The sequence below is a fragment of the Alexandromys fortis genome, unplaced genomic scaffold, assembly GCF_014885135.2.
Source record: "Alexandromys fortis isolate MF-2015 unplaced genomic scaffold, M_Fortis_MF-2015_v1.1 scaffold_149, whole genome shotgun sequence".
In the NCBI taxonomy this organism is placed as follows: domain Eukaryota; kingdom Metazoa; phylum Chordata; class Mammalia; order Rodentia; family Cricetidae; genus Alexandromys; species Alexandromys fortis.
This window is the reverse complement of record NW_026068025.1, coordinates 2,768,902-2,795,948: the sequence shown is the minus strand read 5'-3', so window position 1 is coordinate 2,795,948 and position 27,047 is coordinate 2,768,902. Positions and strand designations below refer to the sequence as shown.

Genomic DNA, 27,047 nt, shown 5'->3' with positions numbered 1-27,047 from the left:
AAACCCACCAGCAGGTGATGCTGGTCAGACAGACTCTCCTGGCTCAGGGATGGGACACTTATCCAGCAACCTTGTTCCCGGCAGGGGGCCTGGCCACTGTGATATACACAGATGCCCTGCAGACGGTCATCATGGTGGTGGGCGCTGTCATTCTGGCAGTCAAAGGTGAGGTCTGGGGGCCGGGCAAGGGTGGGCTGTTCCAGCACCCTGGAGTTCTTTAGGTTAAGCCACAATGGATCTGCCCCACTACTTGCCTCCACGGCTGGTAGGCTCTGCTTCCTCCTGCCTTTAGGGGCGCAGTGGTGAGGCGCTGCCGAGGCTCCCTCAGGGCTAGGCAGGCCCCACAGCAGGCAGCCGCACAGGCATACAATTAGCAGACCACAAAACAGCTGAGGTGTTTCAGCCAGCGCTTAAAGTCTTGTACAGAGTCCTAGGAGGTGCTGTCTCCCGTCAGACAAAAGCCTGCAGGGAGGGAGGTATGCTGGACAGGTAACACTAGTCTAGAATCAGACAAGTGAGTTCTACTGATGCCCTGGAAGGGAAAGAGCTGGGGAGGCAGGGAGGAAAGATAGGTCCTAAGGTGGGTGGTTTTAAAGGTGAAACTTCAGCTCAGGGTCTGAGACCCTGTGGCAGAGGCTACCCCTGGGCCTCCTCACAGAGATTCCTGGTGAAACTGACCCTGGCCTACCTAGGCTCCTAGCCCCACACCTCGCTGGGAAAGGGAGCCTGGGGCTATGCCAGAAGCTGTCCTACGTCCAGGTGTGCTCCTCCCAGGGTAACAGCCTCCGTCTCCAGAATCTCCTGCAGGCGAGGGGTCTCCTGGCCATGCACAGGCTGGAAGAGAGGGTAGTGACTATAGACACTGCTAGGCCAGGGCTTGGCCTTGCACCACCCAACCCTGAGGTAGATAAGACATGTCCTGGACTCAGAGGAAAGACCCTTGGCCTGAGCCCTACCTGCTAGGCTGACCATGAGGCACAGAGGAGCCTCTGCCTCCCTTCTCTGTGTCTTGGAAGGAAGGGGCCACATGCCAGCAGTGTCTCAGCTCTGCTGAAGTCGTAGCCTTCAGAAGCCCAGGTCATGGCTTCAATACTAGATGACTCAAACACCAAGAAAACCTCTTCCACCTCCTGGAAGGGCCAGTCCAAAGACTGGCAGAGAACCCCGGCCTGAGGCCAGCAGTCTTCCGGAGACTAGCCATGACTCCTGCTGGCCAACAGGACACTGTGGGCCCATGTGCAAAATGCTCATGTAATAATAGTTATATTTTAAATACAAATAAAATACTCTATTTCACCTTTTTTTCTTTTTTTAAACCTCGACCCTTCCTAGAGCAGGCAAGGTGAGGTAGGGACTCCAGTTTGATGCATGAAGTTATCCGTGAGACGAGGGTAGTAGGAGCCAGGGAGTCAGGGCCACCCAAAACCAACCCATCTATGCCCAACCCTCCAGCTTTCGACCAGATCGGTGGTTACGAGCAGCTGGAGGCAGCATATGCCCAGGCCATCCCCTCCAGGACCATCCCCAACACCACCTGCCACCTGCCGCGAGCAGACGCCATGCACATGTTCCGGGACCCTTCCACAGGAGACCTCCCGTGGACTGGGATGACCTTTGGTCTGACCATCATGGCCACCTGGTACTGGTGCACTGACCAGGTGAGCACCAACATTGCCCATCCCCCACCTGCTACCCTCTGGGGTGGGGTTGGGGTACAGTTCAGCTGCTAGGGTTCCTTATGGTCTCGGGCCCTGCGCTTAGAGTCCGATGGGGCCCACTGGCTGCCACCTGCCCTGGCCTTCAGGTGCTTCGACTGGGACAATTTTGAGTATGGGATTCCAAAGGGACTTGGGTGTTCCTCGGTGGCCGTGAGCTCTGCTCGGAGGCGAGTGTTTCGGGTCGGCCTTGGACTCCCAGGATCTGGTAGCATCCGGGGTGTTGGGCCACTCTTGGGCTGCCAGTGGTGGGGGCCTGCTGTGGTTGGGCTTGCTTTCTTGGGAGAGCTCTGGGTGCCATCAGCAGCAGGCCGGTAACGGGGAGGCCCCGGGGTCCTTGAGGTAGTGCCCCCATGTCGGTGGAAGTGCTGGCCCTGGAGAGACAAAGGAGAGTGAGGTCTGGATGACATGGCAGGGGTGCAGAAGGACTTCCCTTTGTGGTTTGTGCCCCAGACCATCCATCTGCAAATAGGGTTAGATAGGGAGGAAGGGACCAGAGGGGGTTGGTGGTGACAGTGCCTCCATCTGAGCCTGCGTTGCTGATGAGTACCGAGACAATTCTGACCTCTCCTGATTTTGAGCTCTGATAAGCCACTTCACTTCTCTGGACATAGGGACCTGTCCGGAAGGCTGTGGCAGCCCTATAGAGGGGAGCAGGGGAGGGTCCTGGGATGGGCACAGGTCCATTGGTCATTGGTGTCCAGAGTGGTGCCCACTCAAACTAAGCCCCCCATAGGATAAGTCAGCCAGGCTATGGCCGGCAGCTAGGAGGGCTGTGACCGTTTTCAGAGTATCTTATGTACACACACCTGCCTCCCTGAGGGTCCCGCAGGGCTAGCTCCACTCATGGGCTGAAGATCAAGGCCCAGACACACCTGATGCATACCAACTGGAGAAACAGTTCACACAGATTTCCAGTGTGGGAATCCACATGGGCAGCCAGGGGACAGAGGCACTGGGAGGCTAGGCCTTCATTTCCCTTTAGTAACCGGTTGCTCTCCAGCAGGGCTGCTCTCCTGTGGGACCCCACATGCCTGAGGTTCCCACCTGGCCTTTACCTCCTGCCCAGGCCTTTCAGGTGGCTTGAAGCAGGCGGTACACTTTTCCTTTGAGGACTGATGGCCAATCCCAGAGGGTGAAAGGCAGCCTGGAGGGCCTGCTAGGGGAGTAGATAGGCCCCTAATCCCTGCCATCTCTTGTTTCCCCTGACCAGGCAGGCCTGGCCCAGCCACACATCTCTGGGTAGAATGTCATTCGAAAGCATTTCCCATGAAGGCCAATGAGTCAGCATCTATCCTGCCCTCGTGGCTAGATGAGGGCAGATATGGAGCCCAAGAGGCCTAGAGAGGGTCACCAGGGATACAGAGGATGATTCCTGCTAACCCAAGGTGGTCATATCACCAGCCATGCCTCCCTGGCCTCACCTTGGGCTGGGTCTACTCCAGGATGCCAGGCCTTGGTATCCCCAGACCCTGGGTCCCAGATGGCCCTCAATGGCCTTGAGGGTCTGAATGAACTCTATCCTGCATGCTACAGGTCCACCCACAGTAGGTGACCATTTTTTTTTTATTTTTTTATTTTTTGGTTTTTCGAGACAGGGTTTCTCTGTGGTATTGGAGCCTGTCCTGGAACTAGCTCTTGTAGACCAGGCTGGTCTCCCAAGTGCTGGGATTAAAGGCGTGTGCCACCACCTGCCCGGCAGTAGGTGACCATTTTGTAACCAACAGTGGGCTGGGCTTGGTAGCACACGCCTTTAAACTCACTGCTTGAGAGGCAGAGGCAGGCAGATCTCCTGTGAGTTCAAGGCCAGACTGGTCTTTGTAGGAGTTCCAGGTCAACTAGGGTGACACAGTGAGACCCTGTCTTAAAAAAGCAGGAGGCAGGGCAATAGCAAATGAAGCACAGGCTCTGCCACACCACCGCCACCGCCCCTCCCAGGCCGTACTGTCCCTCGTATAAAGCAGAAGGCTGCACAGAGGGAACGCATCCTGCAGTTCTGTAACGCAGGCAGCCCCTGGATTTCTGCACCAGCAGCATCCTCCACCATAGCCGTGGCTATGAAAGCAGTTAAGAACTTCAGGAAGTTTCTGGAGGTATCACAACCCCTGACTTCAAACTCTACTACTACAGAGCTACAGTACTGAAAACTGCCTGGTATTGGCATAAGAACAGACAGGAGGACCAATGGAACCAAATAGAATACCCACATATCAATCTACACATCTTCCAACACCTGATCTTTGATAAAGAAGCAAAAAATATCAAATGGAAAAAAGAAAGCATATTTAACAAGTGGTGCTGGCATAACTGGATATCAACATGTAGAAGAATGAAAATAGACCCAGATCTATCACCATGCACAAAACTCAAGTCCAAATGAATCAAAGACCTCAACATAAAGCCAGCCACACTGAACCTCATAGAAGAGAAAGTGGGAAGTACACTTGAGCGCATTGGCACAGGGAACCACTTCCTAAATATAATCCCAGCAGCACAGACACTGAGAGAAACAATTAATAAATGGAACCTCCTGAAACTGAAAAGCTTCTGCAAAGCAAAGGACACGGTCGACAAAACGACAGCCTACAGAATGGGAAAAGATCTTCACTAACCCCACATCAGACAGAGGTCTGTTCTCCAAAATATACAAAGAACTCAAGAAATTGGACAGCAAAAGATCACATAATTCAATTTTTTAAAAAATGGATTACAGACCTAAACAGAGAACTCTCAACAGAGGAATCTAAAATGGTTGATAGACACTTAAGGAAATGTTCAACATCCTTAGTCATCAGAGAAATGCAAATCAAAACAACTCTGAGATTCCATCTTATACCTGTAAGAATGGCCAAGATCAAAAACACTGATGGCAACTTATGCTGGAGAGGTTGTGGAGTAAAGGGAACACTCCTACATTGCTGGTGGGAATGCAAGCTGGTACAGCCCCATTGGATGTCAGTGTGGCGATTTCTCAGAAAATTAGGAAACAACCTTCCTCAAGACCCAGTAATGCCACTTTTGGGTATATATCCAAAGGATGCTCAATTGCGCCACAAGGACACGTGCTCAACTATGTTCATAGCAGCTTTGTCATAGCCAGAACCTGGAAACAATCTAAATGCCCCTCAATCGAAGAATGGATAAGTACACAATGGAGTACTACACAGCAGAAAAAAATAACATTTTGAATTTTGCAGGAAAATGGATGGAGCTAGAAAACATTATTTTGAGTGAGGTAACCCAGACACAGAAAGACAATTATCACATGTACTCACTCATAGGTGGTTTTTGAACATAAAGCAAAGAAAGCCAGCCTACAAACCACAATCCCAGAGAACTTAGACAACAATGCGGATGCTAAGAGACTTACATAGATCTAATCTACATGGGAAGTAGAAAGTATAATAAAACAAGATCTCCTGAGTAAATTGGGAGCATGGGGACCTTGGGGGAGGGTTGAAGGGGGAGGGGAGTTGTAGGGAGGGGAGCAGAGAAAAAATGTAGAGCCCAATAAATATCAATAAAAATGATTATAAAAAAGAACTTCAGGAAGTGCATAGCAGCCCAGGGTCTTAGAGAACCAGGCCCACCGAAGTGACCAGCTTCATCCTCGAAGCCATATTCGGCTAGGTGGCAGTACTCATGTTCAGAGGTCAGGATGGTGAAGTGGCCAAGCCAGGCATGGGAGTGCAGGCCTCCCTAAAAGGAATGAATAAGCTGGGTAGTGGGGAGCACCCTGGACTGCTCCAATTTCGCGACAGCATCTGTCACAGTGCCAGCTGCTCAGGCTCAAATGTATCCTGCCAATCAAAGAGGAGCACTGGCTACAGGCTCAGGGAAATGGGGGCTTCTCTCTCCAGACAGCTGGAGTTTCAGGTCAGCGGAGGGCGAGGCTCCGTCAGGGCCTCCCTGAAACACCGCCACTGTACATATAGGAATCAGGCCTGCAGTGAGACAGTGGGAGAAGAGGGACAGGGTCTGCTGCCCTGCACTGAGGGGTCGGTGTTAGCAGCCACATGGGAAGGAAGCAAAGATGACAGCTTCTTCCTAGCTGTGAGTCACAGGCGCTGACACCGTCAACACAGGAAAAGCACATTTCAGAGTTACACTTGGACAAGCCTTCGAGCAAGCTGTGCCACCAGAACTCCTGCTCTAAACAGTGACCCACACACGCCACAAGTGCTGGCCCCACAAGCTGCCCAGAGCCCAGTGAACACTCCCAACCTCCTGCTTTTTCAAATCAAATCCAAATGTGCTCACATATGCCTTAATCCTATTTGGGAGACTGAGTCAGGGGGATTGTTGTGAGTTCAAGGCCAGCATAGGCACAGTTAAGTTCCTAGTCATCCTGAGCTAGAGAAGACACTGTCTCAAAAACAGAAGGAAAAAAGGGGCAAAGTTCTCACTAGCAGCCCACCCCCATTCTGCAGATCCAGAAACTGAGGCCGTCAGGATTTACCTAAGGATTGATCTGGCAACCATCATTACTACTGAGGTGCAAGCTTTCCCTCAGCCTAGGTCTAGGGCTCTGCCCTGTCATGTAGTCAATGTCAATTTCTGCTCCCAGTATTTATGTGAATGTCTGTTGTTTATGAGGGTCCAGGAGTTAGGGGGTCTCTGACAGACACCAGGGGACCCATCTTGTCCTGCTGGATGGACAGGGAGACAGGTGAGTGTTCCTGTGTGGTGTCTGCTGTGCTGACACTGGCTGCTCATCTCAGGTGAGGCCAGGGATCATCACATTGCCTCTACCAGTGTCACCTCCTCACAAGGTCCACTAAGGAGATGCTGACACAGGTATCCCCGAGGCCGAGCCTCATTTCTTTCCCCCTGTGCCCCAGGTCATCGTGCAGCGGTCGCTGTCTGCCCGGAACCTGAACCATGCCAAAGCAGGCTCCATCCTAGCCAGTTACCTGAAGATGCTGCCCATGGGCCTGATGATCATGCCAGGCATGATCAGCCGAGCACTGTTCCCAGGTAGGATGGGCTCTGCGGCCACACCTTTAGTGGCAGGGCACCCAAGGCTCTAAAGAGTTAGTCTACAAAAGCCACTAGGTGACAAAAGAGGGATCTGCCCAACAAGGAAGAGGGAGGGACTTGTCCTTAGGAGCACAAAATAATCTACAGGAAGGTAGTTTAGATAAAGTCCAGAAGAGGAGTATTTCTGACTGTGTGACCTTGTAAGTATAAAGGAACATCTGTGACCACCCATGAGCCTTGTCTGCAAACTAGGGACTGTACCTTCTACCTGGTAGGATGCATCAGACCCTGTGACTCTGCGTATGTGGAAATGTGTGCTTTATAAAATTGTTTTGGAGAAGATTCTAGGACCAAGAGGCCCCCAGCATAGTAATGGCCAGCCACGTGGCCCTGTGTGGCTCCACTTTTCCCCGTTCATCATCTTTCTGTAACAGGGGTGTCACTGGAGCCAGGGACCCAATGGCCCAGGGCATGGGCATTTGGGCTCTTGGGGTGATTGCAGAAGACCTAGGGATGAGGGCTCAGACTCACCTGAGCCTGCTTGTCCATAGGGCGTTGTGGTTGCATTCTTGATGTATCTACATCTTCTCTGCCCCGACCCTGGGCCCACAGGGGGCTGCCGCTCAGGGGACTGCTAAAGGTCCCTCGGGTGACATGAGGGGCACTCAGCTGTCGTCGGGGTGGGTGGCCTGGCCCATTGGCCATCTGCTCTGAGTGACGCCTCTGGAGAGGTACTGACCGCTCCCTCACTTCAAAGTACTCGTCTGACATGGACGAGGCCACCGAGGGCCGCCGGTGGCCAGGGCCAGGGCCAGGGCCAGAGCTGCCTGAGAGGCTGTCCTGGTCACTGAGGGTCACGTAGTCATCATCATCTTCCTCCTCCTCCGCATCCAGCCCATTGGGGAGTCCTGCCTCTAGGCCATCAGGGTCATCCTGGGTCAGAGATAACTGTTGTTGTAGTGAGGCCTGGCTCTGGCAGGTTGTCATGGGTAGCCTGGGGTCTATCCCATTTGGGGGTGTCTCCTTTTTGGGGGTCTCTAGGGCCCAGCCAATATCATTACCATCCTGGGAAAGAATATTTGCCACAGGAACTGTCCGGGGCTTAGGTACAGGGGCCTGTGGTTCAGGGTTCCCCTGAGGGAAGCCATTCTCAGCTGGGACCACATCCGGGGAGTCCCTGGGTGCTGGGGGAGGACAGGGTTCTGGGCAGGGACGGGCCTCCTGGCTCTGCTTCCATAGCTGGTGCTGGGTGCTGGCATGGGCCGTGTCACGGATCTTGATCCGATTCATCTGGTTGGGCTGAGGGTTCCAGATGTTGGGATCAATAATGTTGATGTAGCCCAGGATGTCACTGCCAGGCTCTGGGTCCGGCTCCACCCACGTGGGCAAGTACTCAAACATGTTGGCCCTCTCCAGGTTGAGCAGCCCCGGGTGGATAGGTGGTAGCAGTTCAGAGAGGTCCCCTGGGCGTTCAGCACCTGTGGGGCCCTGAAGCCCTGGGGACTTCGCAACCTCCTGTTTCTCAGAGGACGTCTTGGCAATCTCATCCACGCTCTTGGCCTTGACCAGCGCATACTTGGGGTTGACAAGCTTCTTGGCCACGGTGCCCGTGGGTACCAAGGGCACCACCGATGGTAGCACAATGGGATCTGGCTCTGGTTCCTTCTCCATGGTGATGTCCTTGAGGCTGACGCCTTGAGACATGAGGTACAGCTCCTGAAACTGCCGGTCAAACATCTCTACCACCTGACCAGACAGCACAGAGATCACATTCCGGTCCGTCCTTGCAGCTGACCATGTGAAGCTATAACATAAAGGCAAGGTAGGAAGTCAGGCACAGAATACATGTGTCTCTCCCTGAAGCCCTAGTACCCTGATTTAGTGAGAGTCCCTGGCCCCTGAGGCAGGAGACATCTACATTGTATACTCCAGTTGGGGTCTGTCAGACTGGCCACTGGGCCCTAGCATAACAACCTAAGTGGCACTGGGGGTGGGGCACAGCTGGGGAGCTCAAACCTAAGTCTGGGAGCCTATGTCTAGCTCTTCCCCAGCAAACTCCTGGGGCTCTGCTGGGCTCATGAAGGCAGCATGAGGGTGCCCACTGCAGCCTCAAGTAGCAAGAACTACCCAGCACAGTGGCCATCACCGATGTCTACTGCGTCAGATCTGCCCTGCCTCATGATGATGCAGAACTGGCTCTGTCCTTGAAGATGGCTCTCAGAGCCACTTCCAACAGGGCAAATTCACCATGACCTAGCCCACCCTACCCTTGGGCCAGTGACTGTGTGGGATGGAACAACAGCCTGCTTGGACAAAAGTCTTTCCTGCCTGTCTCTAGAGACTGTGGGTGGACCCAGGCCTGCACACAGCTCAGCAGTTTTGGGAGCAATGAACTGGAATAACCAGCATGTCACATGCAGGGATTAAGGGCAGAAACCAACTGGGATCCAGAGGCAGCTCCTCCCCACGTCCCAGAGGAGAATCACCTGTAGGAGCCACACACGGCCCGATCTCCATCCACAAACATGAACTTCTGGGCCAGGACACCCTTGAACTTGGTGGCTGACCGTGTGAAGAACTCTGTTCCCCCGCTGCTGCGTACCCTGAGATTCTGTGTTGGGAGACAGGGAGGCAGAATTAGATAACTAGAGGCGCTGCTTTCACAGGTGGAGGCGGCAGAGTGCCCGGAGCCTGGAGACAGTTGTGGGGAGTCAGGACTGGAGTGAGGCGCAAGGTGTGGAGAAGGGCAGTCTATCTGGACTGCTGGGCCAGGCACGGGCAATGCTGAAGCCGCTGCTGAATGCTGTGGGCCAGCATGTTCTCAGCGTGTCCCTAAGAGCATCCACACAGTAGCATGGGGCAAGATGAGACCTCGGTGGCAAGAACAATCTGGGAAATGCTGTTGTCCAGGGTGCTGTAGGGTCTTGAGTGGGAGGGTTAACTTTTAGAAAGGTCCTATGGACAGCTGGGTGGTGGGTGAGGGAGGGGAGTGGAAGCAGGCAGGGGCCACCCTAAGGACCCTGGGTCTTATACTCTGACATGTCCAGTGTCTTCTAGGATGACTGACCACGGGCATCTCCCCACCCTTGACATTCCATGTTACATCTGCTGGACTCCCTTACAGGCACTCTGAGAAAACTCTCTGGAGATGGCACGAGGCCTGGCTCCAGAGATGGTCTCATAAATGGTCATCTTCAGTCCCTATCACATGGCCTGGTTTAGAGCCATCAGGGGAAAACCCTCAGAGCCCAGAGGAGTTCACAGAGGCCCAGGGAGGAACGAGTCCTGACCAAAGAGAAAGTGGAACCAAAACTGCTGGCCTTTCCTTGGTCCTGAATACATAAAGGACCTTTCTCTCTAGTATAGCATCTCCAGAACCATCCAGGACTTGGGTGCCACAAGAGCCAATGCTGGTACAGGTGGCCAGAGGTGAGGAAAACCTGACCGAAATCTAAGCATAAAGGGACTGCTTGAGGCTTACGAAGTGGAACAACACGTACGGGACCTAGGGCCCATCTGGCCTCCCAGAGCTTTCTGACCGGGCTACTTACATGCCTCCTATGATGGAAGTCTTACTCCTGTCAGAGCTCTGGATTCAGACAATGGTTGGTGACAAAGTCTTTGTCAGACTCCGCTGTGACTCGCCTGTCTGTTGGCTCACCCACTCAGCGGTTCCAGGTTATTAACTGCCCACATGTTCCTTTGTTCACCGACCCCTGCTGAGGCCCCCAGTGCCAGACCAAGATGACAGTGACAAGGATGCTACTGTGGAGGTGGCAGCGAGGCAGATGAGTCAAAACAAGCACCTGGAGTGCCCAGAAGCTGAGGAGTGAATGGAGGCAGGGGCTGGGAGGCTCCCGGGAAAGGATGACGTGGGGCGAGGTAGGAGGGCAAGCGCCCCAGGGGAGGGACACAGAGGCCGGGCAGCGGAAGAGCAGGCTGTCTGTACAGCTGGACTTGATTCTGGTGAAAGAGGCCCCACCTGCTTCTGCTGTGGGCAGCAGGAGCCGTATACAGCTAAACCCGAATGGCAATGGGCACACGGAGGCAGAGAACAAGGAAGCTGGGGCATACAAGGGAGGTGGTCTGAGTGAGGGTGCCACCCACGGCAGCCTCCCATCTAGTGCTTCCTATTCCCAGACTCTCCTGGTGGCCCAGAGCACCATCCACAGAAGTCGACAGGGGTGGTCCCTGGGTGGGTCCCTAAATGATGTCCACCCAGCTGTGGGGCGAACAATTGTCTTGTTGTTGGGCCAGACACAGAAGGCAGATAAGCTGTTTGCAGGGCCAATCTTACTCTGGCCCCGCCTGCCCACAGGCCTACCCACAGCCAGCTCAGCAGGAAGCTGGCCAGGGCCCAGGACAATTAGTACTCGTGACTTTGTACCTAACACGCTGCACACTCAGGGACCAGAGGTTGGAACAAAGATCTTAGAGGCCTTCCCTGTCTCCTGTGCCAACCACAGCCCAGCCCTGTGGCATCCTGTGGTCTTACTGTCCAACACTCTGTGTGCTGGGGCCATGGGCCCCACATAGGCAGCCAGCCGGCACACTTCTTTTGTTGGTGTCTCTCTGCTCAGAATGTAGTCATTACCTACATTTTGGGGTAACTCAGCCATGTGAGAGGCAGGCCTGGTTGTGTCACTCACCTGCTGTGTGATTCTAAGCAAGCCTCTGGCCCTCTCTGGGCTACCGTTTCCCTGCCCGCATAGTGGGGATTGGCGCTGAACCCATCGGCTCATCCACCACTGGGGCTGGGCAGCAGGCAGGGGCTTGCATCAGGCCCCCCGCCCTCTGCCTCCTGTTCCTGGTAGCCTCGCCCCACGGGCCTGGCCCAGATGAGGTAATGTCTCAGGTGTCTGGGCTCGCGTGAGCAGAGGTGGAGGAACCCACAAAGCTGCATTGTCTCAGGTCCTGGGGTGCCCCTAGTTGGGTACGGGCAGGTGGGGTGGAGGGTCCTGAGACTCTTTCAGACCTCTGTAAGGCACAGTGGAGTTGGGTGAAGCAGGGCAGGAGCAGAAATGAGTCAGGTTTCTCTGGCCCAAAGTGCTTATGGAGGACACAGGGGCTGGGGTTTACTATGCTGGTCTCCATTAAGCTGGCCTGGGCATTCTAGAATTCTGGTCTATGTGACTCCAGCCATGGTGCCAGACACTGACTGGGCCTCTCCATGCCTCAGCTCCCTCACCTGCAGCAGGCATCTAACTACCAGGGCCACCTGCAGCTTGAGGGCTTAGTGACCTGTAGGGAGTTGTAGAAGGGACTGAGTTCTCACCGGGACACACTGGGGTGCAAACTCGGCAGCACATCTGTGACAGCCTGGACTTTTCAGGGAAAGTAGAACTGTCAGACCCACTTGGTGGCTAGTCCAGAGGGCTCAGCAAGGGAGGCCATGAATCGCCATCTTTTGGTAGGATGTAGCAGATCACACTCCAGACCTTGGCAGGGTAAAGGCATCGGTCAGCCATGCCTGGACCAGAGGATGTGCAAGATGAGCTGGGGTGGGAGGCAGAGCTGTTGTTTACCCAGGTACAGACCTCTAATCTTGACTCGTGGACAGACGTGATATTCAACGGGACTTAGACACATGTGAGCTTACCCAGCTCCAAGCCCTGGTGTTAGTGCTCTTGGTTGGCTCTTCCTCTAGAATGACTGACACGGTGGCTAAGTCACTGTTGGGCTGTGCTAACACTGTGATGTTTAATAACAGCCCTGCCTCTATTAGTACCAACAGTACCTGATTCAGACCAGCCCGGTGAGGGCAGCCCCTTTGCTCAGATGCAAGCACTGGCATATATCCTTACCTATCGGTGGCCCAGACCCAACCATAGGCGGTAGAACATGAGCTTACTCAAGAAGGGACAGGGGATGGAGTCCAGCCCACGTCCCCCTCTACTCGCCCCAATAATCCCAGCTGGAGCCTCTCCTGTCCTTCTTTGGCCTTCTGGGCCCAGTCATGTATCCTCGCCATGTGCCTTCCCACGGCTGTCAGATGGCTGGTCTTTCCTCGTTTGTTGGCTGTGCAGTCAGCTCAGGTGGCTGCTGGTTTTTCCAGTTTGCCTGCACAGGTCAAGGAGCTTTTCATATTGCTAGGTCTTTCACAGCTCTGGCCTGGCTCCCACTAGCTCATGGGTACCTCTCGGCACTAGGGTCACCCCCATATATAACCTAGTCACTGCCCTTGTCCTGTGACCCTGGGAAGTGATAAGGTCAAAAGGCCGGGTACTATTTTCAAGGCGTTTCCTATTTGTGATGCAGGGGTTCATTTCCTTACCGCCTATGGGGCCAGCAGACTGTGGTGCCTGGAGCAGCTGGGACCAACACTTTGGAAGAGGCTATGTATGTCAGTCCCCTCTATATGGGGACTGAGAACAGGGTCAGCGGTGGCATTAACACAACCACTGGCAAGAGAGGATGGCTCCTACCAGCCCGCTATTTTGAGAAAACTAGTGTCACTTGGCACTCAGAACAGATCTGAGGGGCATTAGGAGCTTTGCCCCTCACCACACACAGCCAGTGGATCCTCCATCTCACTCTGTGCCCACCACACTCCTGCACTCTGCACAACAGCCTTGCCGGAGGGAAGGCATAAAGATGGGCCCATTTTCCACGTGAACGATGGAGGCCAGAGCCAGTAACTACCTGACAGGGCATTTGGGGTCTTCCCAATGTGGTGCCTGATGCCCCATGGTCATAATTGTGACCCCACCAGGGATACCTATAACTTGGGCCTCCTGACTCTGGGGCAGGTTGGAGCAGGGTTGGGACAAGGCAGTGGGTGGCTGAGAGCAGTGTATGGTTTTCCAGTACAGGAAGTGCTACCAAAACAGGCCCATACCTAACCAGCCCACGGCATGTTGTCCAGGAAGGCAGACTCTCCACACAGTGACACCTGGAAGGGTTGTGCCCAGAGGAACCTCTGACCACTTACTCAGGGCTGTGGTGAGGCTGCTACAGTTGAGATAGGGTTACTGCTTGCCCATGACAATGTTTGCCTCCTAGATCATGCCCTTTAGACCTTCCCAGAGAGAAAGCCGAGAGGGTGGGACAGGACAGGCTACTGAATCCAGCAAGCTGCCCTCCTACCCTGATGGTCCTGGGACAGTTGAAGGCTAATACTGGGATGGAGCAGACTCCCATGGCCCCTGTCCTAACCCTAGGCTGGCAGCTGCACACTTATGCAGCCTTAGTGTCTCTCAGTTACTATCCTCTGGGAGCCAAGTCCCACAGTGGTCAGTGGGCAGAGAGTCAGTGTGGGCAGCACCAAAGAATTCTGGGAGACAAGTCTGCACTCTCCTTGTCAAGCCAATTCCTTACTGACTTTTAGGCACAAGCTATACCTTCCCCTAGGCCTCAGTTTCCCTATCTTTCTTGTGGGAGACTAGTCTGACCAGCTACAAGCGTCTGGTTTCAGACACCCCCATAAAGCCACAGACAGAGCCTTATAACTACAAGGCCAAGTCCCACTGCTTCCCATGTCCTGAAGTTCAGAAAACACCAGGCTGAGGAACCATCAAGAATTCTCTACAAAGAGCCCTCAGGCACTGTGGGGCCGGGACACCAAGCAGTCAGCCTGGGTGAGGATACCCCTTGGTACCTACAGGTCCCAACCCATTGTCTGCCTCTATTACCAGGGTGATGGGTCGAGTGGCATACATGCTAAGCACCACCAGTGTGTGGCAAATGCATGGAGTGGGGACCTTCCTGGAGCTCTGGAGCTGCCACCCGCCCACAGCGCAGCCAAGTCCCAAGTCACCTTTTTCTGAACTTCCACACAATGGCTCTTTCTGGCATGAGCTGTCTGCTACCCCAGAGCCATTTCCAGATGCTAATTACATGCCAGGCAGGTGTGAGGCTTGGGGTCAACCTACCTGGAGACCACATGAAGAAGTCCCTAAAATTAGAGACCGGTAGCATAGCCGAGAACTCACACCCACTTAAAAGGCTCTGTAGGGGGCCTTGACAAATGTTGACAATTACAGGTTCCAAGCCCTGCCACTGTCACCAGCCCTGTGTGATGACCATCTGGAACCTGCATTCCAATCACAGGCCTCCAGCCTGGGGCACCTGGCCTTCATCTCTAGTTTATTGGCAGTGACATCAGGCAGCTGCTTTTACTGCTTCATCTGCAAAATGGGAATGACAGGTCCATGCCACTTGGGTTGTCAACAGGCTTAAATAAACTAAATATGTAAAGTGCCGGGACACTCACATGCTATGAGAGCACCAGCTGCTGCTGCAGACCTGTCTATACTCATGGCTCCATGCTGTGCATAGGTGCTGCACAACAGTCGAGCAAGCCACGAAGTACTAGGGGGTCTTCGTGGAAGAGCCTGGCAACACTGATTTATCTACCCGTCAGACCAATGAAATCCTAGAGCCTAGAGTGGTAGGCAACAAGCTGAAGCTGAGAATCCAGGCATTGGCTTTCTCTCCCCCAACTCTATTCCACTGTGCCTCCTTGCCTCAAAGATCTATTCTACTCTGGTTAGGCATCTCAAGTCCATGTCAACCCTGACCCAGCACAGAGGTGTCTGAGCCAGATCCTAATGCCAGACAGTGGAACTGATGAGATCAATTTAGGATTAGCACAGTGAAAGATTTCTCGGGGGGGGGGGGGAGAGTTAGCGTTCTCAAGGTGAGGTATGAGCTGCCTGTGGAGGCCATGAGCACACACCTGTCACCAGAGGTATGCAGGCAGACCAGACGGGAGACCTACGTGGAATGGGAAGCACAGGACCTGGCAGGCGCTCTGGCAGCTGGGTGAAGGCATTAGAGCTGTGTTTATCTTATCTGACTGTTGGAGGTAGTGAATATCTTATCCCTCAGGGCATTCAAGTTGGGTGACCACCTGGCAGAAAGGCGCAGGGCGACTGAACTCTGGTATAAGACACTGTCTTGTTGGCTGACTGAATGACTTCTGCCCTCGGGTTGCACAAGCAAGGGAAGACAGCTCACCTTGAGGTGCCCCAGGTGCATGCGGGCCCGCTCACACATGTGCAAGAAGTACTTGACGTTACTCTCATCCACAATGATGTACACAGCCACCTTCCTCTTGAAGCCAGCATCCAGCAGGTCCTTGAAGATATCCACATCAGTGAACATGTCCATGACCACAGCTATCACCTGAGCATGGGGAAAGAGTGTGGTTTACCAGCACAGCAATGGGAACAACAGCCCTCCTGCTCCCAAGACACAAGCCTGTGAAAACCCTAGCTCCAGTACTCTTCAAGGCGGATGGTGTAGGGAGGAGTGCAGACAAGTCAGCAGGGTGCAGGAGGGTTGATGACCTAAGAGCAGGGGCAAGGTCTATGTTACAGTTCCACGTGTTCAGACTGGTCCTCCGGGCCTCCTTCATCAACAAGGTTGGGATTCACTGATTGGTGCTGACACCAAGCAAGGTCCAGGGAGGACCTGAGCGTAGCCAGGGTCTCAGCTCAAGAACCTGTATTGGTGCCCTCCTGGGTCAGATACCCCTTCCCAATACCTGGAAACAAACCAGATGTGGCCACAACGGGGAAGAGGCCAGCAGGTGGCATGGCCACTAATCTGGAACCCAATCCTGGGTTGCTGTGAACTTCAGCGGGATGCCTACCTGGATCAGATAGCACCCGCATCAGCATGTGCTCTTCTTGTCACGTGCCAGCACCTATGTCCACCACAAGTGATCTCCACGCTCCTGAACTTGACTAAGGGTAGAACCCCAGAGGTCAAAGCATATCTACACCTGGCCGGCCCAGGCAACCACCTGCCTCAGTTTCCCGCGAACCATAGGGCTGGAGCAGAACTCACAGTGTGGACCTGGTCCCCGGTAGATCATGCTAATAGTTAGACCAGGGATGTTCCCAACTCAGCTGCCAGCTCCCTGTGCTGCCCCTTCCCTACTGGCTGATGTACCTGGAGAACTGGGACAGAGGGGCTGGAAGCCACACAGAACTATTGGCGGCTAAGCTCATGAGCACAGCCAGCATCTTCCTTCAGTGAGATCAGTACACGCAGGGTGACAAAAGGCCACCTGGAACCTGCTGGGGACACGTCTGCACGCCCACAGTGAGCTCACTAGGCTAGCCGCTGCAGGCCCATCTGGGCTCTTCCCAGATCTCTGGCCCTGCTGATGCCTGCTGCTCATCTGGCACAAAAATCCAAACTCCTCAGCAGGAGGAAGTTCCAGGCCTGCCCTGCAGTGACCTTGCAGAGTGGCCCTAAGTCAAACCCTTAAACAACTCCGGGCTCTCATTTTCTCAACCACAAAATAGGCTGCATTCATGAGAAGCAAGCACACTTGAGGCGATGCCTGTCAAAGACCCCAACCCAAGGGGGTCCTTAGGGATACCCACATGCTGCCTTCTCCCCAGGCAGCCTTGCCTGCGACAGCCCCACTCCAACCTCTCAGGAACAGCAAGGTGAGATACCAGCACACAGCTGGGCAAACTGAGGCTGGTGAAGTCACGAGCCAAGCTGAAGCAGAGTAAATGCTACCCACTCCCAGATGTGCAGGGCTGTTGTCTGACCCTGTGGTCTCCAGGGCCTGAGAGTGCTAATCTGCTCCGAATGAAAGGGAAAAGGAGGCCAAGCCCTAGGGAGATCTGTGGGTCTCCAGAGGAGAGCTACTCACCATGTCTTAGGGGCTGTCTAGTGGTAGAGCGGGCACAGGGCCACCCTGGTGGGGTAAGCTAGAGGACAATGTCAGCACTAGATGAGGAAGCACTTTCTGTTGCCGAGTGGGAGAGGTGAGATGAGACAGAGGACCTGAGAGCTTCCACCCACCATGTGCTTATGTGCTTGCCAAAAGTCGGAGGCTGCTAGAAGAATCGACTCTATATGGCAGTGTATATATGGGGGGGGGGGCTGCTGCTGCAGGGACCTCCTTGCCTGAGATCCCAAAGGCTGTAAGCCACTCTACCCATGATGCCCCCTTGGTTAGAGCACTCCTGAGAAGGCAAACAGCTTCATGTACTGCCCTGGAAAGAGGCCTGACCTGGCTGGCACACTGTGCCCTGGAGGTTCTCCTGCCCACTGCACCCCAGATCTGTCACAGCTGGTTTCAAGCTGTGGGCACCACAGCAGATTGAGATGTGCCCCAGCAGGACAGGGGACCTGATCCAGGAACCACAGGATGCCAAGATGGACTTGTTGGGACCTATGCCCCAAGGTGGATCTCTGACAGGGTCCCATGGCTGGCTGGTTCTCTTTAGGTGTTGGATTCTATGTTAGGATTGTGAAAGGAAGACTACATAACTATCAGCTAATGCTGGGAGGGGAGGACTGTCTGGTGCTCCTGGGATCTGAGGTGATGCTGGAGGGGAGGACCGTCTGGTGCTCCTGGGATCTGAGGTGATGTTGGAAGGGAGGGCTGTCTGATGCTCCTGGGATCTGAGATGATGTTGGGAGGGAGGGTTGCCTGGTGCTCCTGAGATCTGAGGTGATGCTGAGGGAGGACCATCTGGTGCTCCTGGAATCTGAAGTGATGTTGGAAGGGAGTACTGTCTGGTGCTCCTGAGATCTGAGGTGATGCTGGAGGGGAGGACTGCCTGGTGCTCCTGGGATCTGAGATGATGTTGGGAGGGAGGGTTGCCTGGTGCTCCTGGTATCTGAGGTGATGCTGGAGGGGAGGACTGCCTGGTGTTTCCAGAGTCTGAGGTGATGTTGAAAACAGGTGCTCACACTGCTCTGCTATATGAGGTAATGCTAGGAGAAAGCTTCTTGTTACCGCCCAGAAATCTCACATCTTGTTCTGTCCATGGTCAGGCCACAAAGGTTCCCTGAAAAATCTTGGGACATGTTAGGATATACTGGCTTTGTAGATGGCAACGTGGAGGCAGTCAGTGACAGAAGCTGAAACAAGTCTGCCCTGCCGAGCACCCCTCCTCCCAGGCTGGGATGTCTAGGGTTCACAGTTCCTGACACCAGCGCCATACCTCTAGGGTCCTTACAAATGCAGCAACCAGCAGTTTTACCTCCCATTCACAGGAGAGGGCACGGAAGCACTGTGCCTCAAGACCACCTAGTTAGTTACCTGTTTGGCTGCCTAGCTCATCTGTGACACTGTGAGCTTATCAAGGGTGTCCTGTCCTGACTGGGCAGTCCTCAGGAAGTTTCCATCTATCAGTGAGACAGGCAGTGTGGCCCCAGAGCTTCTGCAGCATTCAAGGCCTGGTACTAGCCATCTCCTGTCTTAGGTCCCTCAGTTTCCACATCCCACTATGAAATGGGATGGTGGAGCAGCTATCAAAGCCTGTCCTTTCCTTGCTGGCACCTGCCCACAGCCCAGCGGGGTCTGCATGGGCTGGCTGGAGCATCCTGCCATGTCAACAGGGTCTGTGAAAGGACATTTTGGTAGCTGCTCTTCAAAGAGTCTCATAGGCTCCAGCCTCGCCAGGTGCTGACACCAGCCCAGAGCTCCCAACACCGGCAGCAGATTCTTCCAGGCCCCTGTGTCTCTAAATCTCACCCAGTAGAGCAAAGTGTCCTCATGAGACAGTGGATGGACAGGTTTCCCCACAAGTGCCAGAGAGGAAGGGCAGGTGGGGCAGCTGGCTGGTCTGAACATAATTGAAAACCTCTGGGGTACTGGCCCAGCTTCTGACACACCTCTCCTGAGAATCCTGACCCCACTGGTTCCTCTCCCCCAAGACATCCAGCCTTGAGCATTGATACAGGCTGTCTCCAACGCCATCTGCTGATTTTACCCACAGCTGGAGAGCTGTTCAGGGCTCCTCTCGCGGTCAGCTGGCAGCGGGATAGCTCACTCATGGAAGGAAACATCCAGGCTGGGAGGAGCCCCTAGGGGCAGCTACAGTAATAGATGATCCTCATACAGGACCACGGGAAGCTCCTGTCTCCCAAGCTAGGGCAGAAGTCATCCTGATACATGGGGCCTGTGGACAGGCCAAAAATGGATGCTGCCTAGGTAGTGAGCAAGGAAGTCTTGAACCAAGTACGGTCAAACCTCTGCCAAAGAGCCACATGTCAACAGCCCGGCTCCCTGTTCCAGTGCTCATCAGTATGGCAGGCAAGCGGCACAGATGGCAGCCTCTGTATTCCAGAAGTGGTAAAGCTCTCGGGGCTTGGTGTGCTCAGTGGGCCGATGGACCAGCTTCTATCCTAAAGTCTATTCTGCACCTTTCTATCAAGGTTTAGGTATGCTGAGGTCTGGGTTCCACCCACAGCCTACACCCCATCCCCCCAAAAGTGTTTGATTCTAAGAAACTTCACTGCGTTCTACAGCAAAGCTATAAAGTACTTTTAAAAAAATACACACCAGAGCCTACAACAGAAAATCCACTGTTTCTGATATTCAATAGAGAATTACAATATAGACAAAGAAATGGGAAAACAAGACTCACTGAAGGGGCGGGATGAGGCAGAGCGACCTTTAATTCCAGCACTCAGGAGGCTGAGGCAGGCAGATCTCTGTAAAGATTGAGAACAGCCTCGTTTACAGAGTGAGTTCCAAGACAACCAGAACTAGGGAGAGACCCTGCCAAAATAAATAAAGGTACAGAAGAATAAAAAAAACTAACACAAAATGAAAATGTATACTGGATGGTACGAATAGTAGGTTAGATACCATGGAAGACACAGCAGCACCAAGTATCCCGATGCCACACAGAGAAAGACTGAAGAAACAGCATGCTGTCAGCACCCCTGGCTAGCTTCAAGGAGTTTAACAGACAGCTGGAGCCTCAGCTCACTGTAGGGGTGGAGTGGGAGAGCAATGAGAAACACACGTGACCGAATAACTACTCAACTGTACTTCTTCACTTGATAAAAATGGAAGTCCACAGACTCAATGACACACACAGAAGAGACGGGAGGAAAACTGCTAAAGCACACAAAACCAATCACTCAAAATCAGCAAGATGGGATCTGAAGAAAAGCCAGAAGGAAAACAGATCATTGCATATGGAGGAACTGAGCCAAGCTGACATCCTACCAGTCAGCGAGAAGAGGCAGCACACGAAGTCTTTTGAGCACCACATGAAAACAAACCGTCCAACTAGAAGTAGTTGGTGAGGGAAAATAACTTTCAAAACCGAAGCTAACATAAGAACGGATGCACAAAGCTGCAAGATTTCGTTCCTGGCAGGCTGTGCGCTGCAGCAATCACCCCCCTGTGTAGATAAGAAACTGAGGCTGGGGACTGCAGCCAACTCCATGGTGGAAGCCCAGGCGTTCCCTCTCTCCATCAATGAAGAGGCTGGAGACAGAAGAATGATTTTCCTGCCCTATCTTGTGTTCTAGTAGTACGGCGGAACTCTTCTTGGAGTGGAGAGGTCTGAGCCAAGCCACAGGACGAATAGCAGGTCACCAACATTCACATGTAGGGAACCAGAGAGTGTTGCACTTCCCAGAGACACAGTGACAGCCCAGAGTCACATTCTCCCACCGTCAGGATCATGTATCTTTCCTAGCTCTGACTCCATGCCACCATCTCCCAGAGCCCACCTTATCCTGAAATAGACCTGCCTCAACCTGTCCGGCCCTGCCCTGCCCTACCCTGCCTTGCCTTCCTGGGTCTTTTCCCACTCCAGGACTCAGTTTCTCTACCTGCTACAGTGCTATGAAGATAGGATGGACCTCCAAGTACCCCCCTCTCCAGACCGGAAGCCAGCTGCTGCTTGGGAACATGCCACCTATTAGAAGGAAGCCTCATTAAAGCCAATTAGAGGAGGGCTGCGGCCAGCAAGTCACAGACAAGAAGCCATGCTGGTCACTCCACAAGCTCTGTCCATGGGCTCCCTGCACCCCAGGAAGACCAGGCTTCTCTCCGTCCCTGGGGCTCAATGAGGCTGGAAACAGGGCTGTAGAGCCATGGAGGAGACACTGACAAGACTGCCCTGAGTGTGAATATGAAGATGGAGGGAGTGAAGGAAGAGACCTGGCTTCACTGGGCACAGCACCTCCCATGGGACCACAACACGCTGAGGGACAACTCATGCTCTCCTGTGGTCATTTAAACCTCACCTAGACTTTGACAAGCAAGTGTCAGTCTTACTGAGATTGACCCAGGGCAGAAGTGCAGAACTCTGAGGAGTTGCCACAGACAAGACAGAACTGGGCTTGGACCTGAGCCTGCCTGACACTGAAGCCAGTCCTCCCCACATCCCACATGGAGTGTACCCTGGAAGGACCAGCCTGTCTGGGGTCTGTCCAGGGGGGTCAGCTGTGAACCCTAGTAGTGGTCGAATTGGCAGGCAATCTAGGGCCTCTCTCAGCCCATGGGGTGACCTTCTGTTTCAGGGTGACCTTTCAAACTACAATGACTCGGAGCGCCATGGAACTCAGTCCAGGCCCAGCCATACCAAAGACCCAAAGCTGCATCCCACTCTGTGCTTTGGTCTCATCTGTGATGTAAGCAGGCGGCAGGGTCCCACTGGAATAGCAGAAGGGCTCCTTCCGGGCAGAGCACATCTCACCTCTCCATTAAGATGCAGGTGCCTGCCGTGGGGTGGGGAGCCTTGGAGAAGTCTGGAGCCAACACCTGGGATTATGCTATCTGATGGCTCCCACCCCAACAGGTGCGGCCTGGCCCAAGGCGGGAGCTGCCACAGCAGGCAGAAGGCAGCTCCTGGCCCACAGAAGCCTCTGTGTTGGGGGCTATTTTGGTGCAGTCATGTGCCACCGAAGAAATAGGACACATCCTGAGGCACACACTGTCAGATGCTGTCTGCAGATGTTAGGTATGCTCACAAACTTGGACAGAACGGCAGCACTAGATGGCATTCGTGCCCTTACAATACTGTGGAAGGCACGCAGGCCAACGCTGACTGAACCTTTACGACGTGGTGTGCAGCTAGCCTGTGGTGCTGAGGGATATGGTCTCCAGGGGGACTGGGCATAGCTGTGGCTCCCCATTTGAGCCTTCCTCTACCTCTGGCAGCCCAGTGTCTAGGGGCTCAGGAGCCTGTGAACATGCTTTCACTGCCCCGAGCCAAGCAGGCCGGGAACGGAGCCTAATGGGCCCATTATGGGACGTGGTTGCACAGAGCCTGCAGCCCAGATCCTCCAGTCCACAGTTCTGAGCCACCAAACCTTGGGTTCCTTCTGTGGACAATGGAGGCAACACCTACTTTATGGAGCTGCGGCGAGGACTACACAGAGCAGGTAAAGTGCCTGTCAGCACTTGGCATATAGTTGGTATTTAATAAATGCCTCATTATGCTGCCTTTATTTTCCTGGAGCCAAGAGGCAGGCCAGGACTCCAGAGTGTGAAGGCAGGAACCTGAGAGGAAGATGTGAGGTCATTCGGGCACCATGGAACTTGGTTCCACTTTCTTCCTGCTGTATGGCCCTGGGCAGGAACACAGAGGTCTCTGGACCTCCACACCTAAGCCCTGGCTGGAAGACATAAATCTGGGCATAGCTGAGGGCCAGCTCCTACAGCTCAGCTTCCTTCTATGTCCTTCACAGTAACTTGGAAAAGCTATAACTCACGATGCCCCTGGGCTGGTAAGGGGATCTAGGATTCAGTCCTTGTTGGGTGGGCGCTGGGATCTGCTGGAAGATCCTGAGGCCCAACCCTACCCAGCCTCACCCTCTGGAGGCCACACTCGCTCAGCTCTCATCCCTCCCAGGCGTGATGCTACAGGCCTCTGGTATGCGGTTGGAGCCCAGGGGAGGTTCCTCCCAGCCTAAGGGTGGAAGAGGAGTGGGGGAGGGTAGGCAGGGGCAGCCTCAGAGGGGAGCTCATTGCCATTGGACAGCAGTGCAGAGCATATAAGCTCACGGACACACAACCAAAAGAGCATGATGCAGGGGACCCCACTGTTCTCTGTTCCAGATGAGTTTAGGTCCTGCAGGTGACGGCAGGACCAAGGGGACCCTCCAGTCTTCAATGCCTGTACCCACTTCACAGACAGAATGATCGGGGGCTGAGGGAGGAGCCGGGGCTGGTCCAGTCTCATAGGGAGGCAGCACCATGGCCTGCTCCCACACTCCAGGCCCTTCCTAGTCAAACCATTTCGGTCTTCAGGGAAGGGAGGATGCAGCAGAGTAATCCTGACAGGAACATGGCCACTAGAGGTGGCTGAGCTGAGTGTGTGCTGTGTCATTTCCTTGCTCCAGGGTCTGTCAGTTGTGCTGACTACTGGCAGGGTGACTCAATGCCAGCAGCCATGCTGCAGAAGTCCCCATGGAAAAGGGCTAGTCAGCATCCCAACCTCCATCCCAACCCTAGGAGGCTGGGGTTTCCCTAGCACTGGCATAGGGTGAAAAGGGGAGGTGGGCAAGAGGTGACTCATGGCAACAGATAAGATAGAAGCATTCCTAGAGGGAGGAGCACGGAGAGGGCGGGCAAAGCGCTCCATCAGCACCCACTGGCGTCTGGGCCTGCCCCAGGAGGCTGGGAAGCAGCAGTTAGGAGGTAAAGACTCAGGCCACCTAGGTCAGCTGCCTCTCTCAGGTCCTGCTGGCCACTGTTCTACCAGGCCAGGCTAGGTTCTGGAGTACAACAGGACTAAGCGACCTTGGACAGAGATACCCAACCTGTCTGGCCTCAGTTTCTACCGTGTGAAAAAAGAGACAGATAGCAGCACCACCTGAGATTATAAAGTGCTCACGCTCCACTGAAGCTATTATTACAGCCTCCCCATGTATTGTGTGGGCCACAGAGCAGAGGTGGGGGAACAGGGACTTACAGGGGCCCACAAGGGAGAGGCCTGGCTCAAAACTGCACGGCAGGGCTGTGAACAAATTCTTGATCTCTGTAAGATGGGTATGGCCACTGTCAGTTCTCAGGACCCTCAGGGACTCCCTGCTGTGGGGAACAGGCTCCAAATGTAGGAAACTGAGGTCATTACCTCTCCTTGATAGGCAGTAGGAGGTCACCCACTACAGTGCCACAGAGATGGGGCTCACACTATGATCAATGTCCTCCTGGCTGTCACCCTCGACAGGGGTCAATAACCTTGGAGAATTGGGACAGGATGAATATGAAGCTATAGGTCTGTAGGGACGGAGACATCTCTGCTGTGGTCACAAGGATGTGGACAGGAAACCCTAAGGGTACAATTTGGCCCCAGGCACCCCTATCTGCCCCTATCACTGGCTGGCTCTATGTCATTCTGTCTGTAGAAGATTAGAGCCTGTGGCTGTTCCCAGGCCAAGCCGGAAAGTGGCAGCTGCCTCCTACCTGCCGTGAGAGCGCTGGCCCAGTAGGTCGGGCCCCATTCAGGGTCTTTATTCCTCCTTTCAAGGGACTGGACTCTGCCACAAGTGGGCGTCACCCCAAACCCTTTTAGGGGCAACAGATTCCCAACTATTGCCAGGTGTCCAGAGGATTATCCAGTCCTTCCTCATTCCCGCCACCCAATACTCCACCATCACAATGGCCAGAGAGACGGTATGTGCCTACAGAGTAGAAACCCTCAGCTAGTGATGCTATGGACAGACCCTCCAGCTGCTGGAAACCAGCCAGACCACCAGCTACTGACCCTCTTCTGGCCTCTCTGCCCAGGAGCTCCCCAGGCCCTGTCAGCCAGGACAGTCCCCAGAGTGAGCATCTGGCCTTGCATGCTGACTGCTCCATTCTGGACCTGAACAGTGAAGGGGTTCAGACCCAGCAAGGAACCCTCTCACTGCCACCAGACCTGCTCCAGACAGAACACAGTTTGCAACACCTTAACCTGTCCAATCAGGCACGCCTCCACTCACAGTCCCCCGCCACCCAGTTATGGTTTGGCTGTGTGGACAAGCCGTGTACACTGTTTTTCAAGATGTGTGTCAGTGTGTCAGTGTGGGGCAGCCACCCATAGCCAGGGCACTGTAAAGCCCGGTGGGTGTCAGGCAATCCAGACGAGGCCTGAGAAGTCTCCCGATGACACACCACAACCCAAGCAGACACTGTCACCTCTCCCACAGGTGAGAACTCGTGGAACCCCATTCATTCAGACACTCTGGCCTGGACAGCAGCTGCTCCTGCCCCTCGTAAAAGGGCTATGTGAAGCCGAGCAGCTGGCGGCCAGACACTCAGCACAGCCAGGAGGAAGTAGGCAGATTTTCTCAGGACCCCAGACCAGCCTCTCCCGTAGACCCCTTCTAGCAAGCTCATGTGTGTGTGTGTGAGAGAGCTTCTATCTTCTAACAGATCTGAGGCGAGGCAAGGGAGAGTGGGTGGGAGAGAAAGCCCAGAGTCCTCCAACCCCACTCCTGCAATGCATTCGAGGGGTTCAGAAACCCTTCAGCCGGACACAGACGCCCTTTGTGCCCAGTGCCACCTGCATTCAGCTGCCGCCTGCAGGAAGAGGCAACCAAGAGGTCAGTCAGCGGTCCCCGAGCCGTCGGGGTTCCCATGCATGCTGAGTGAACCGGGTACCGCCTTGGCGCCTCACCTTCTGCGCCTGGCTGATCATCTTGCGCACCACTTCCTTGATGTGCGGCTGTCCGTCGATGGGTGGCTGCATGTAGACGCTGGCCCGGGTGACACCCCTGTAGGCGATGGTGTCAGGCCAGCCCAGGTCCAGCTGCGGGATGGAGCGGTCCGACTTCTGGGGCCAGTACTCCAGCGAGGGCTGCGGCTCGGCCGTGGCTGGGGGTCCTCCCGCCGCGCTGGCATCCTCACTGGCATCCGCGCCGCCGTTGTCCTGGGGCTCGGGCCGCTGGCCCGAGCCCCGCGGGTCCTCGGAGCCCGGGTCGTACACCTCGATGGCCTCCACGATGCGCGCGAGCTCCAGCTCCGACAGAAAGTCGCGGATGTTCTCGCGCTTCAGCACCTCGTAGAAGGCATCGCGACCGCGGGCCACCAGGGCCTCCAGGGCTAGCCGCTGCTCCTCGCTGTAGAAGAACTCGGGCTTCGACTCGCTGGAGCGCCAGTTCACGTGGTTGTCATCCAGACACTGCACTTGGGAAAAGGCCATGGCGGCCCTCGCTGTGGGAACGCCGCCCGACGGGCACCGCGCTCTCGAGCTTCACGGCCGCAGCGCCTCTGCGAACCGCACCTGGGGGAACCAGCAGAAGACCGGGGACCGGGTCAGAGGGCGGGTGTGGGCGGGGCAGAGCGGCATGGGCGGGGCGATGTCGCGGGGGCGGGGCGGGTGGGCGGGGCGTGGGAAGGGAGCCGACCGTCCAGGGCAGAGGTTCGCCTCTTGGGATCCGCCTGAGGTTCGCGGAGCCCTGGGAATAAGCTGGGGCTGCCGGGGAACCCCGCCCCAGTCCGGAGTAAGAGCAGGGGCGCCAAGCCCGATCTGGGCTTCGGGAAGGGAGGCTCGCAAACCCGGAGGCCTGCTCGGAGGAGGGAGTCGCTTACCGGGCAGGTGGCGCCGTGCAGAGCTGGCGACCCCAGGAACCACAGGCGCTGGTAGTGGCAGCGGGCAGGACGGCCGGTGACTAAGGGCGGTCCCTCACAGGCCCTCC

The 27,047-nt window shown here is 54.8% G+C and overlaps 1 protein-coding gene across 1 annotated transcript; it reads right to left on the bottom strand.

Moving 5' to 3' along the window:
• On the bottom strand, positions 1–27,041 carry Fam83g (family with sequence similarity 83 member G). The gene is made up of 6 exons (XM_050163764.1): positions 26,941–27,041; positions 26,027–26,632; positions 15,654–15,821; positions 9,182–9,306; positions 7,227–8,499; positions 1–2,089 (listed from the first exon to the last, which is right to left on the bottom strand). The coding sequence occupies exons 2-6, from the start codon at positions 26,549–26,551 to the stop codon at positions 1,727–1,729; spliced, it is 2,454 nt and encodes an 817-aa protein (XP_050019721.1). The 5' UTR covers positions 26,552–26,632; positions 26,941–27,041; the 3' UTR covers positions 1–1,726.
• Positions 27,042–27,047: the final 6 nt, after the last annotated feature.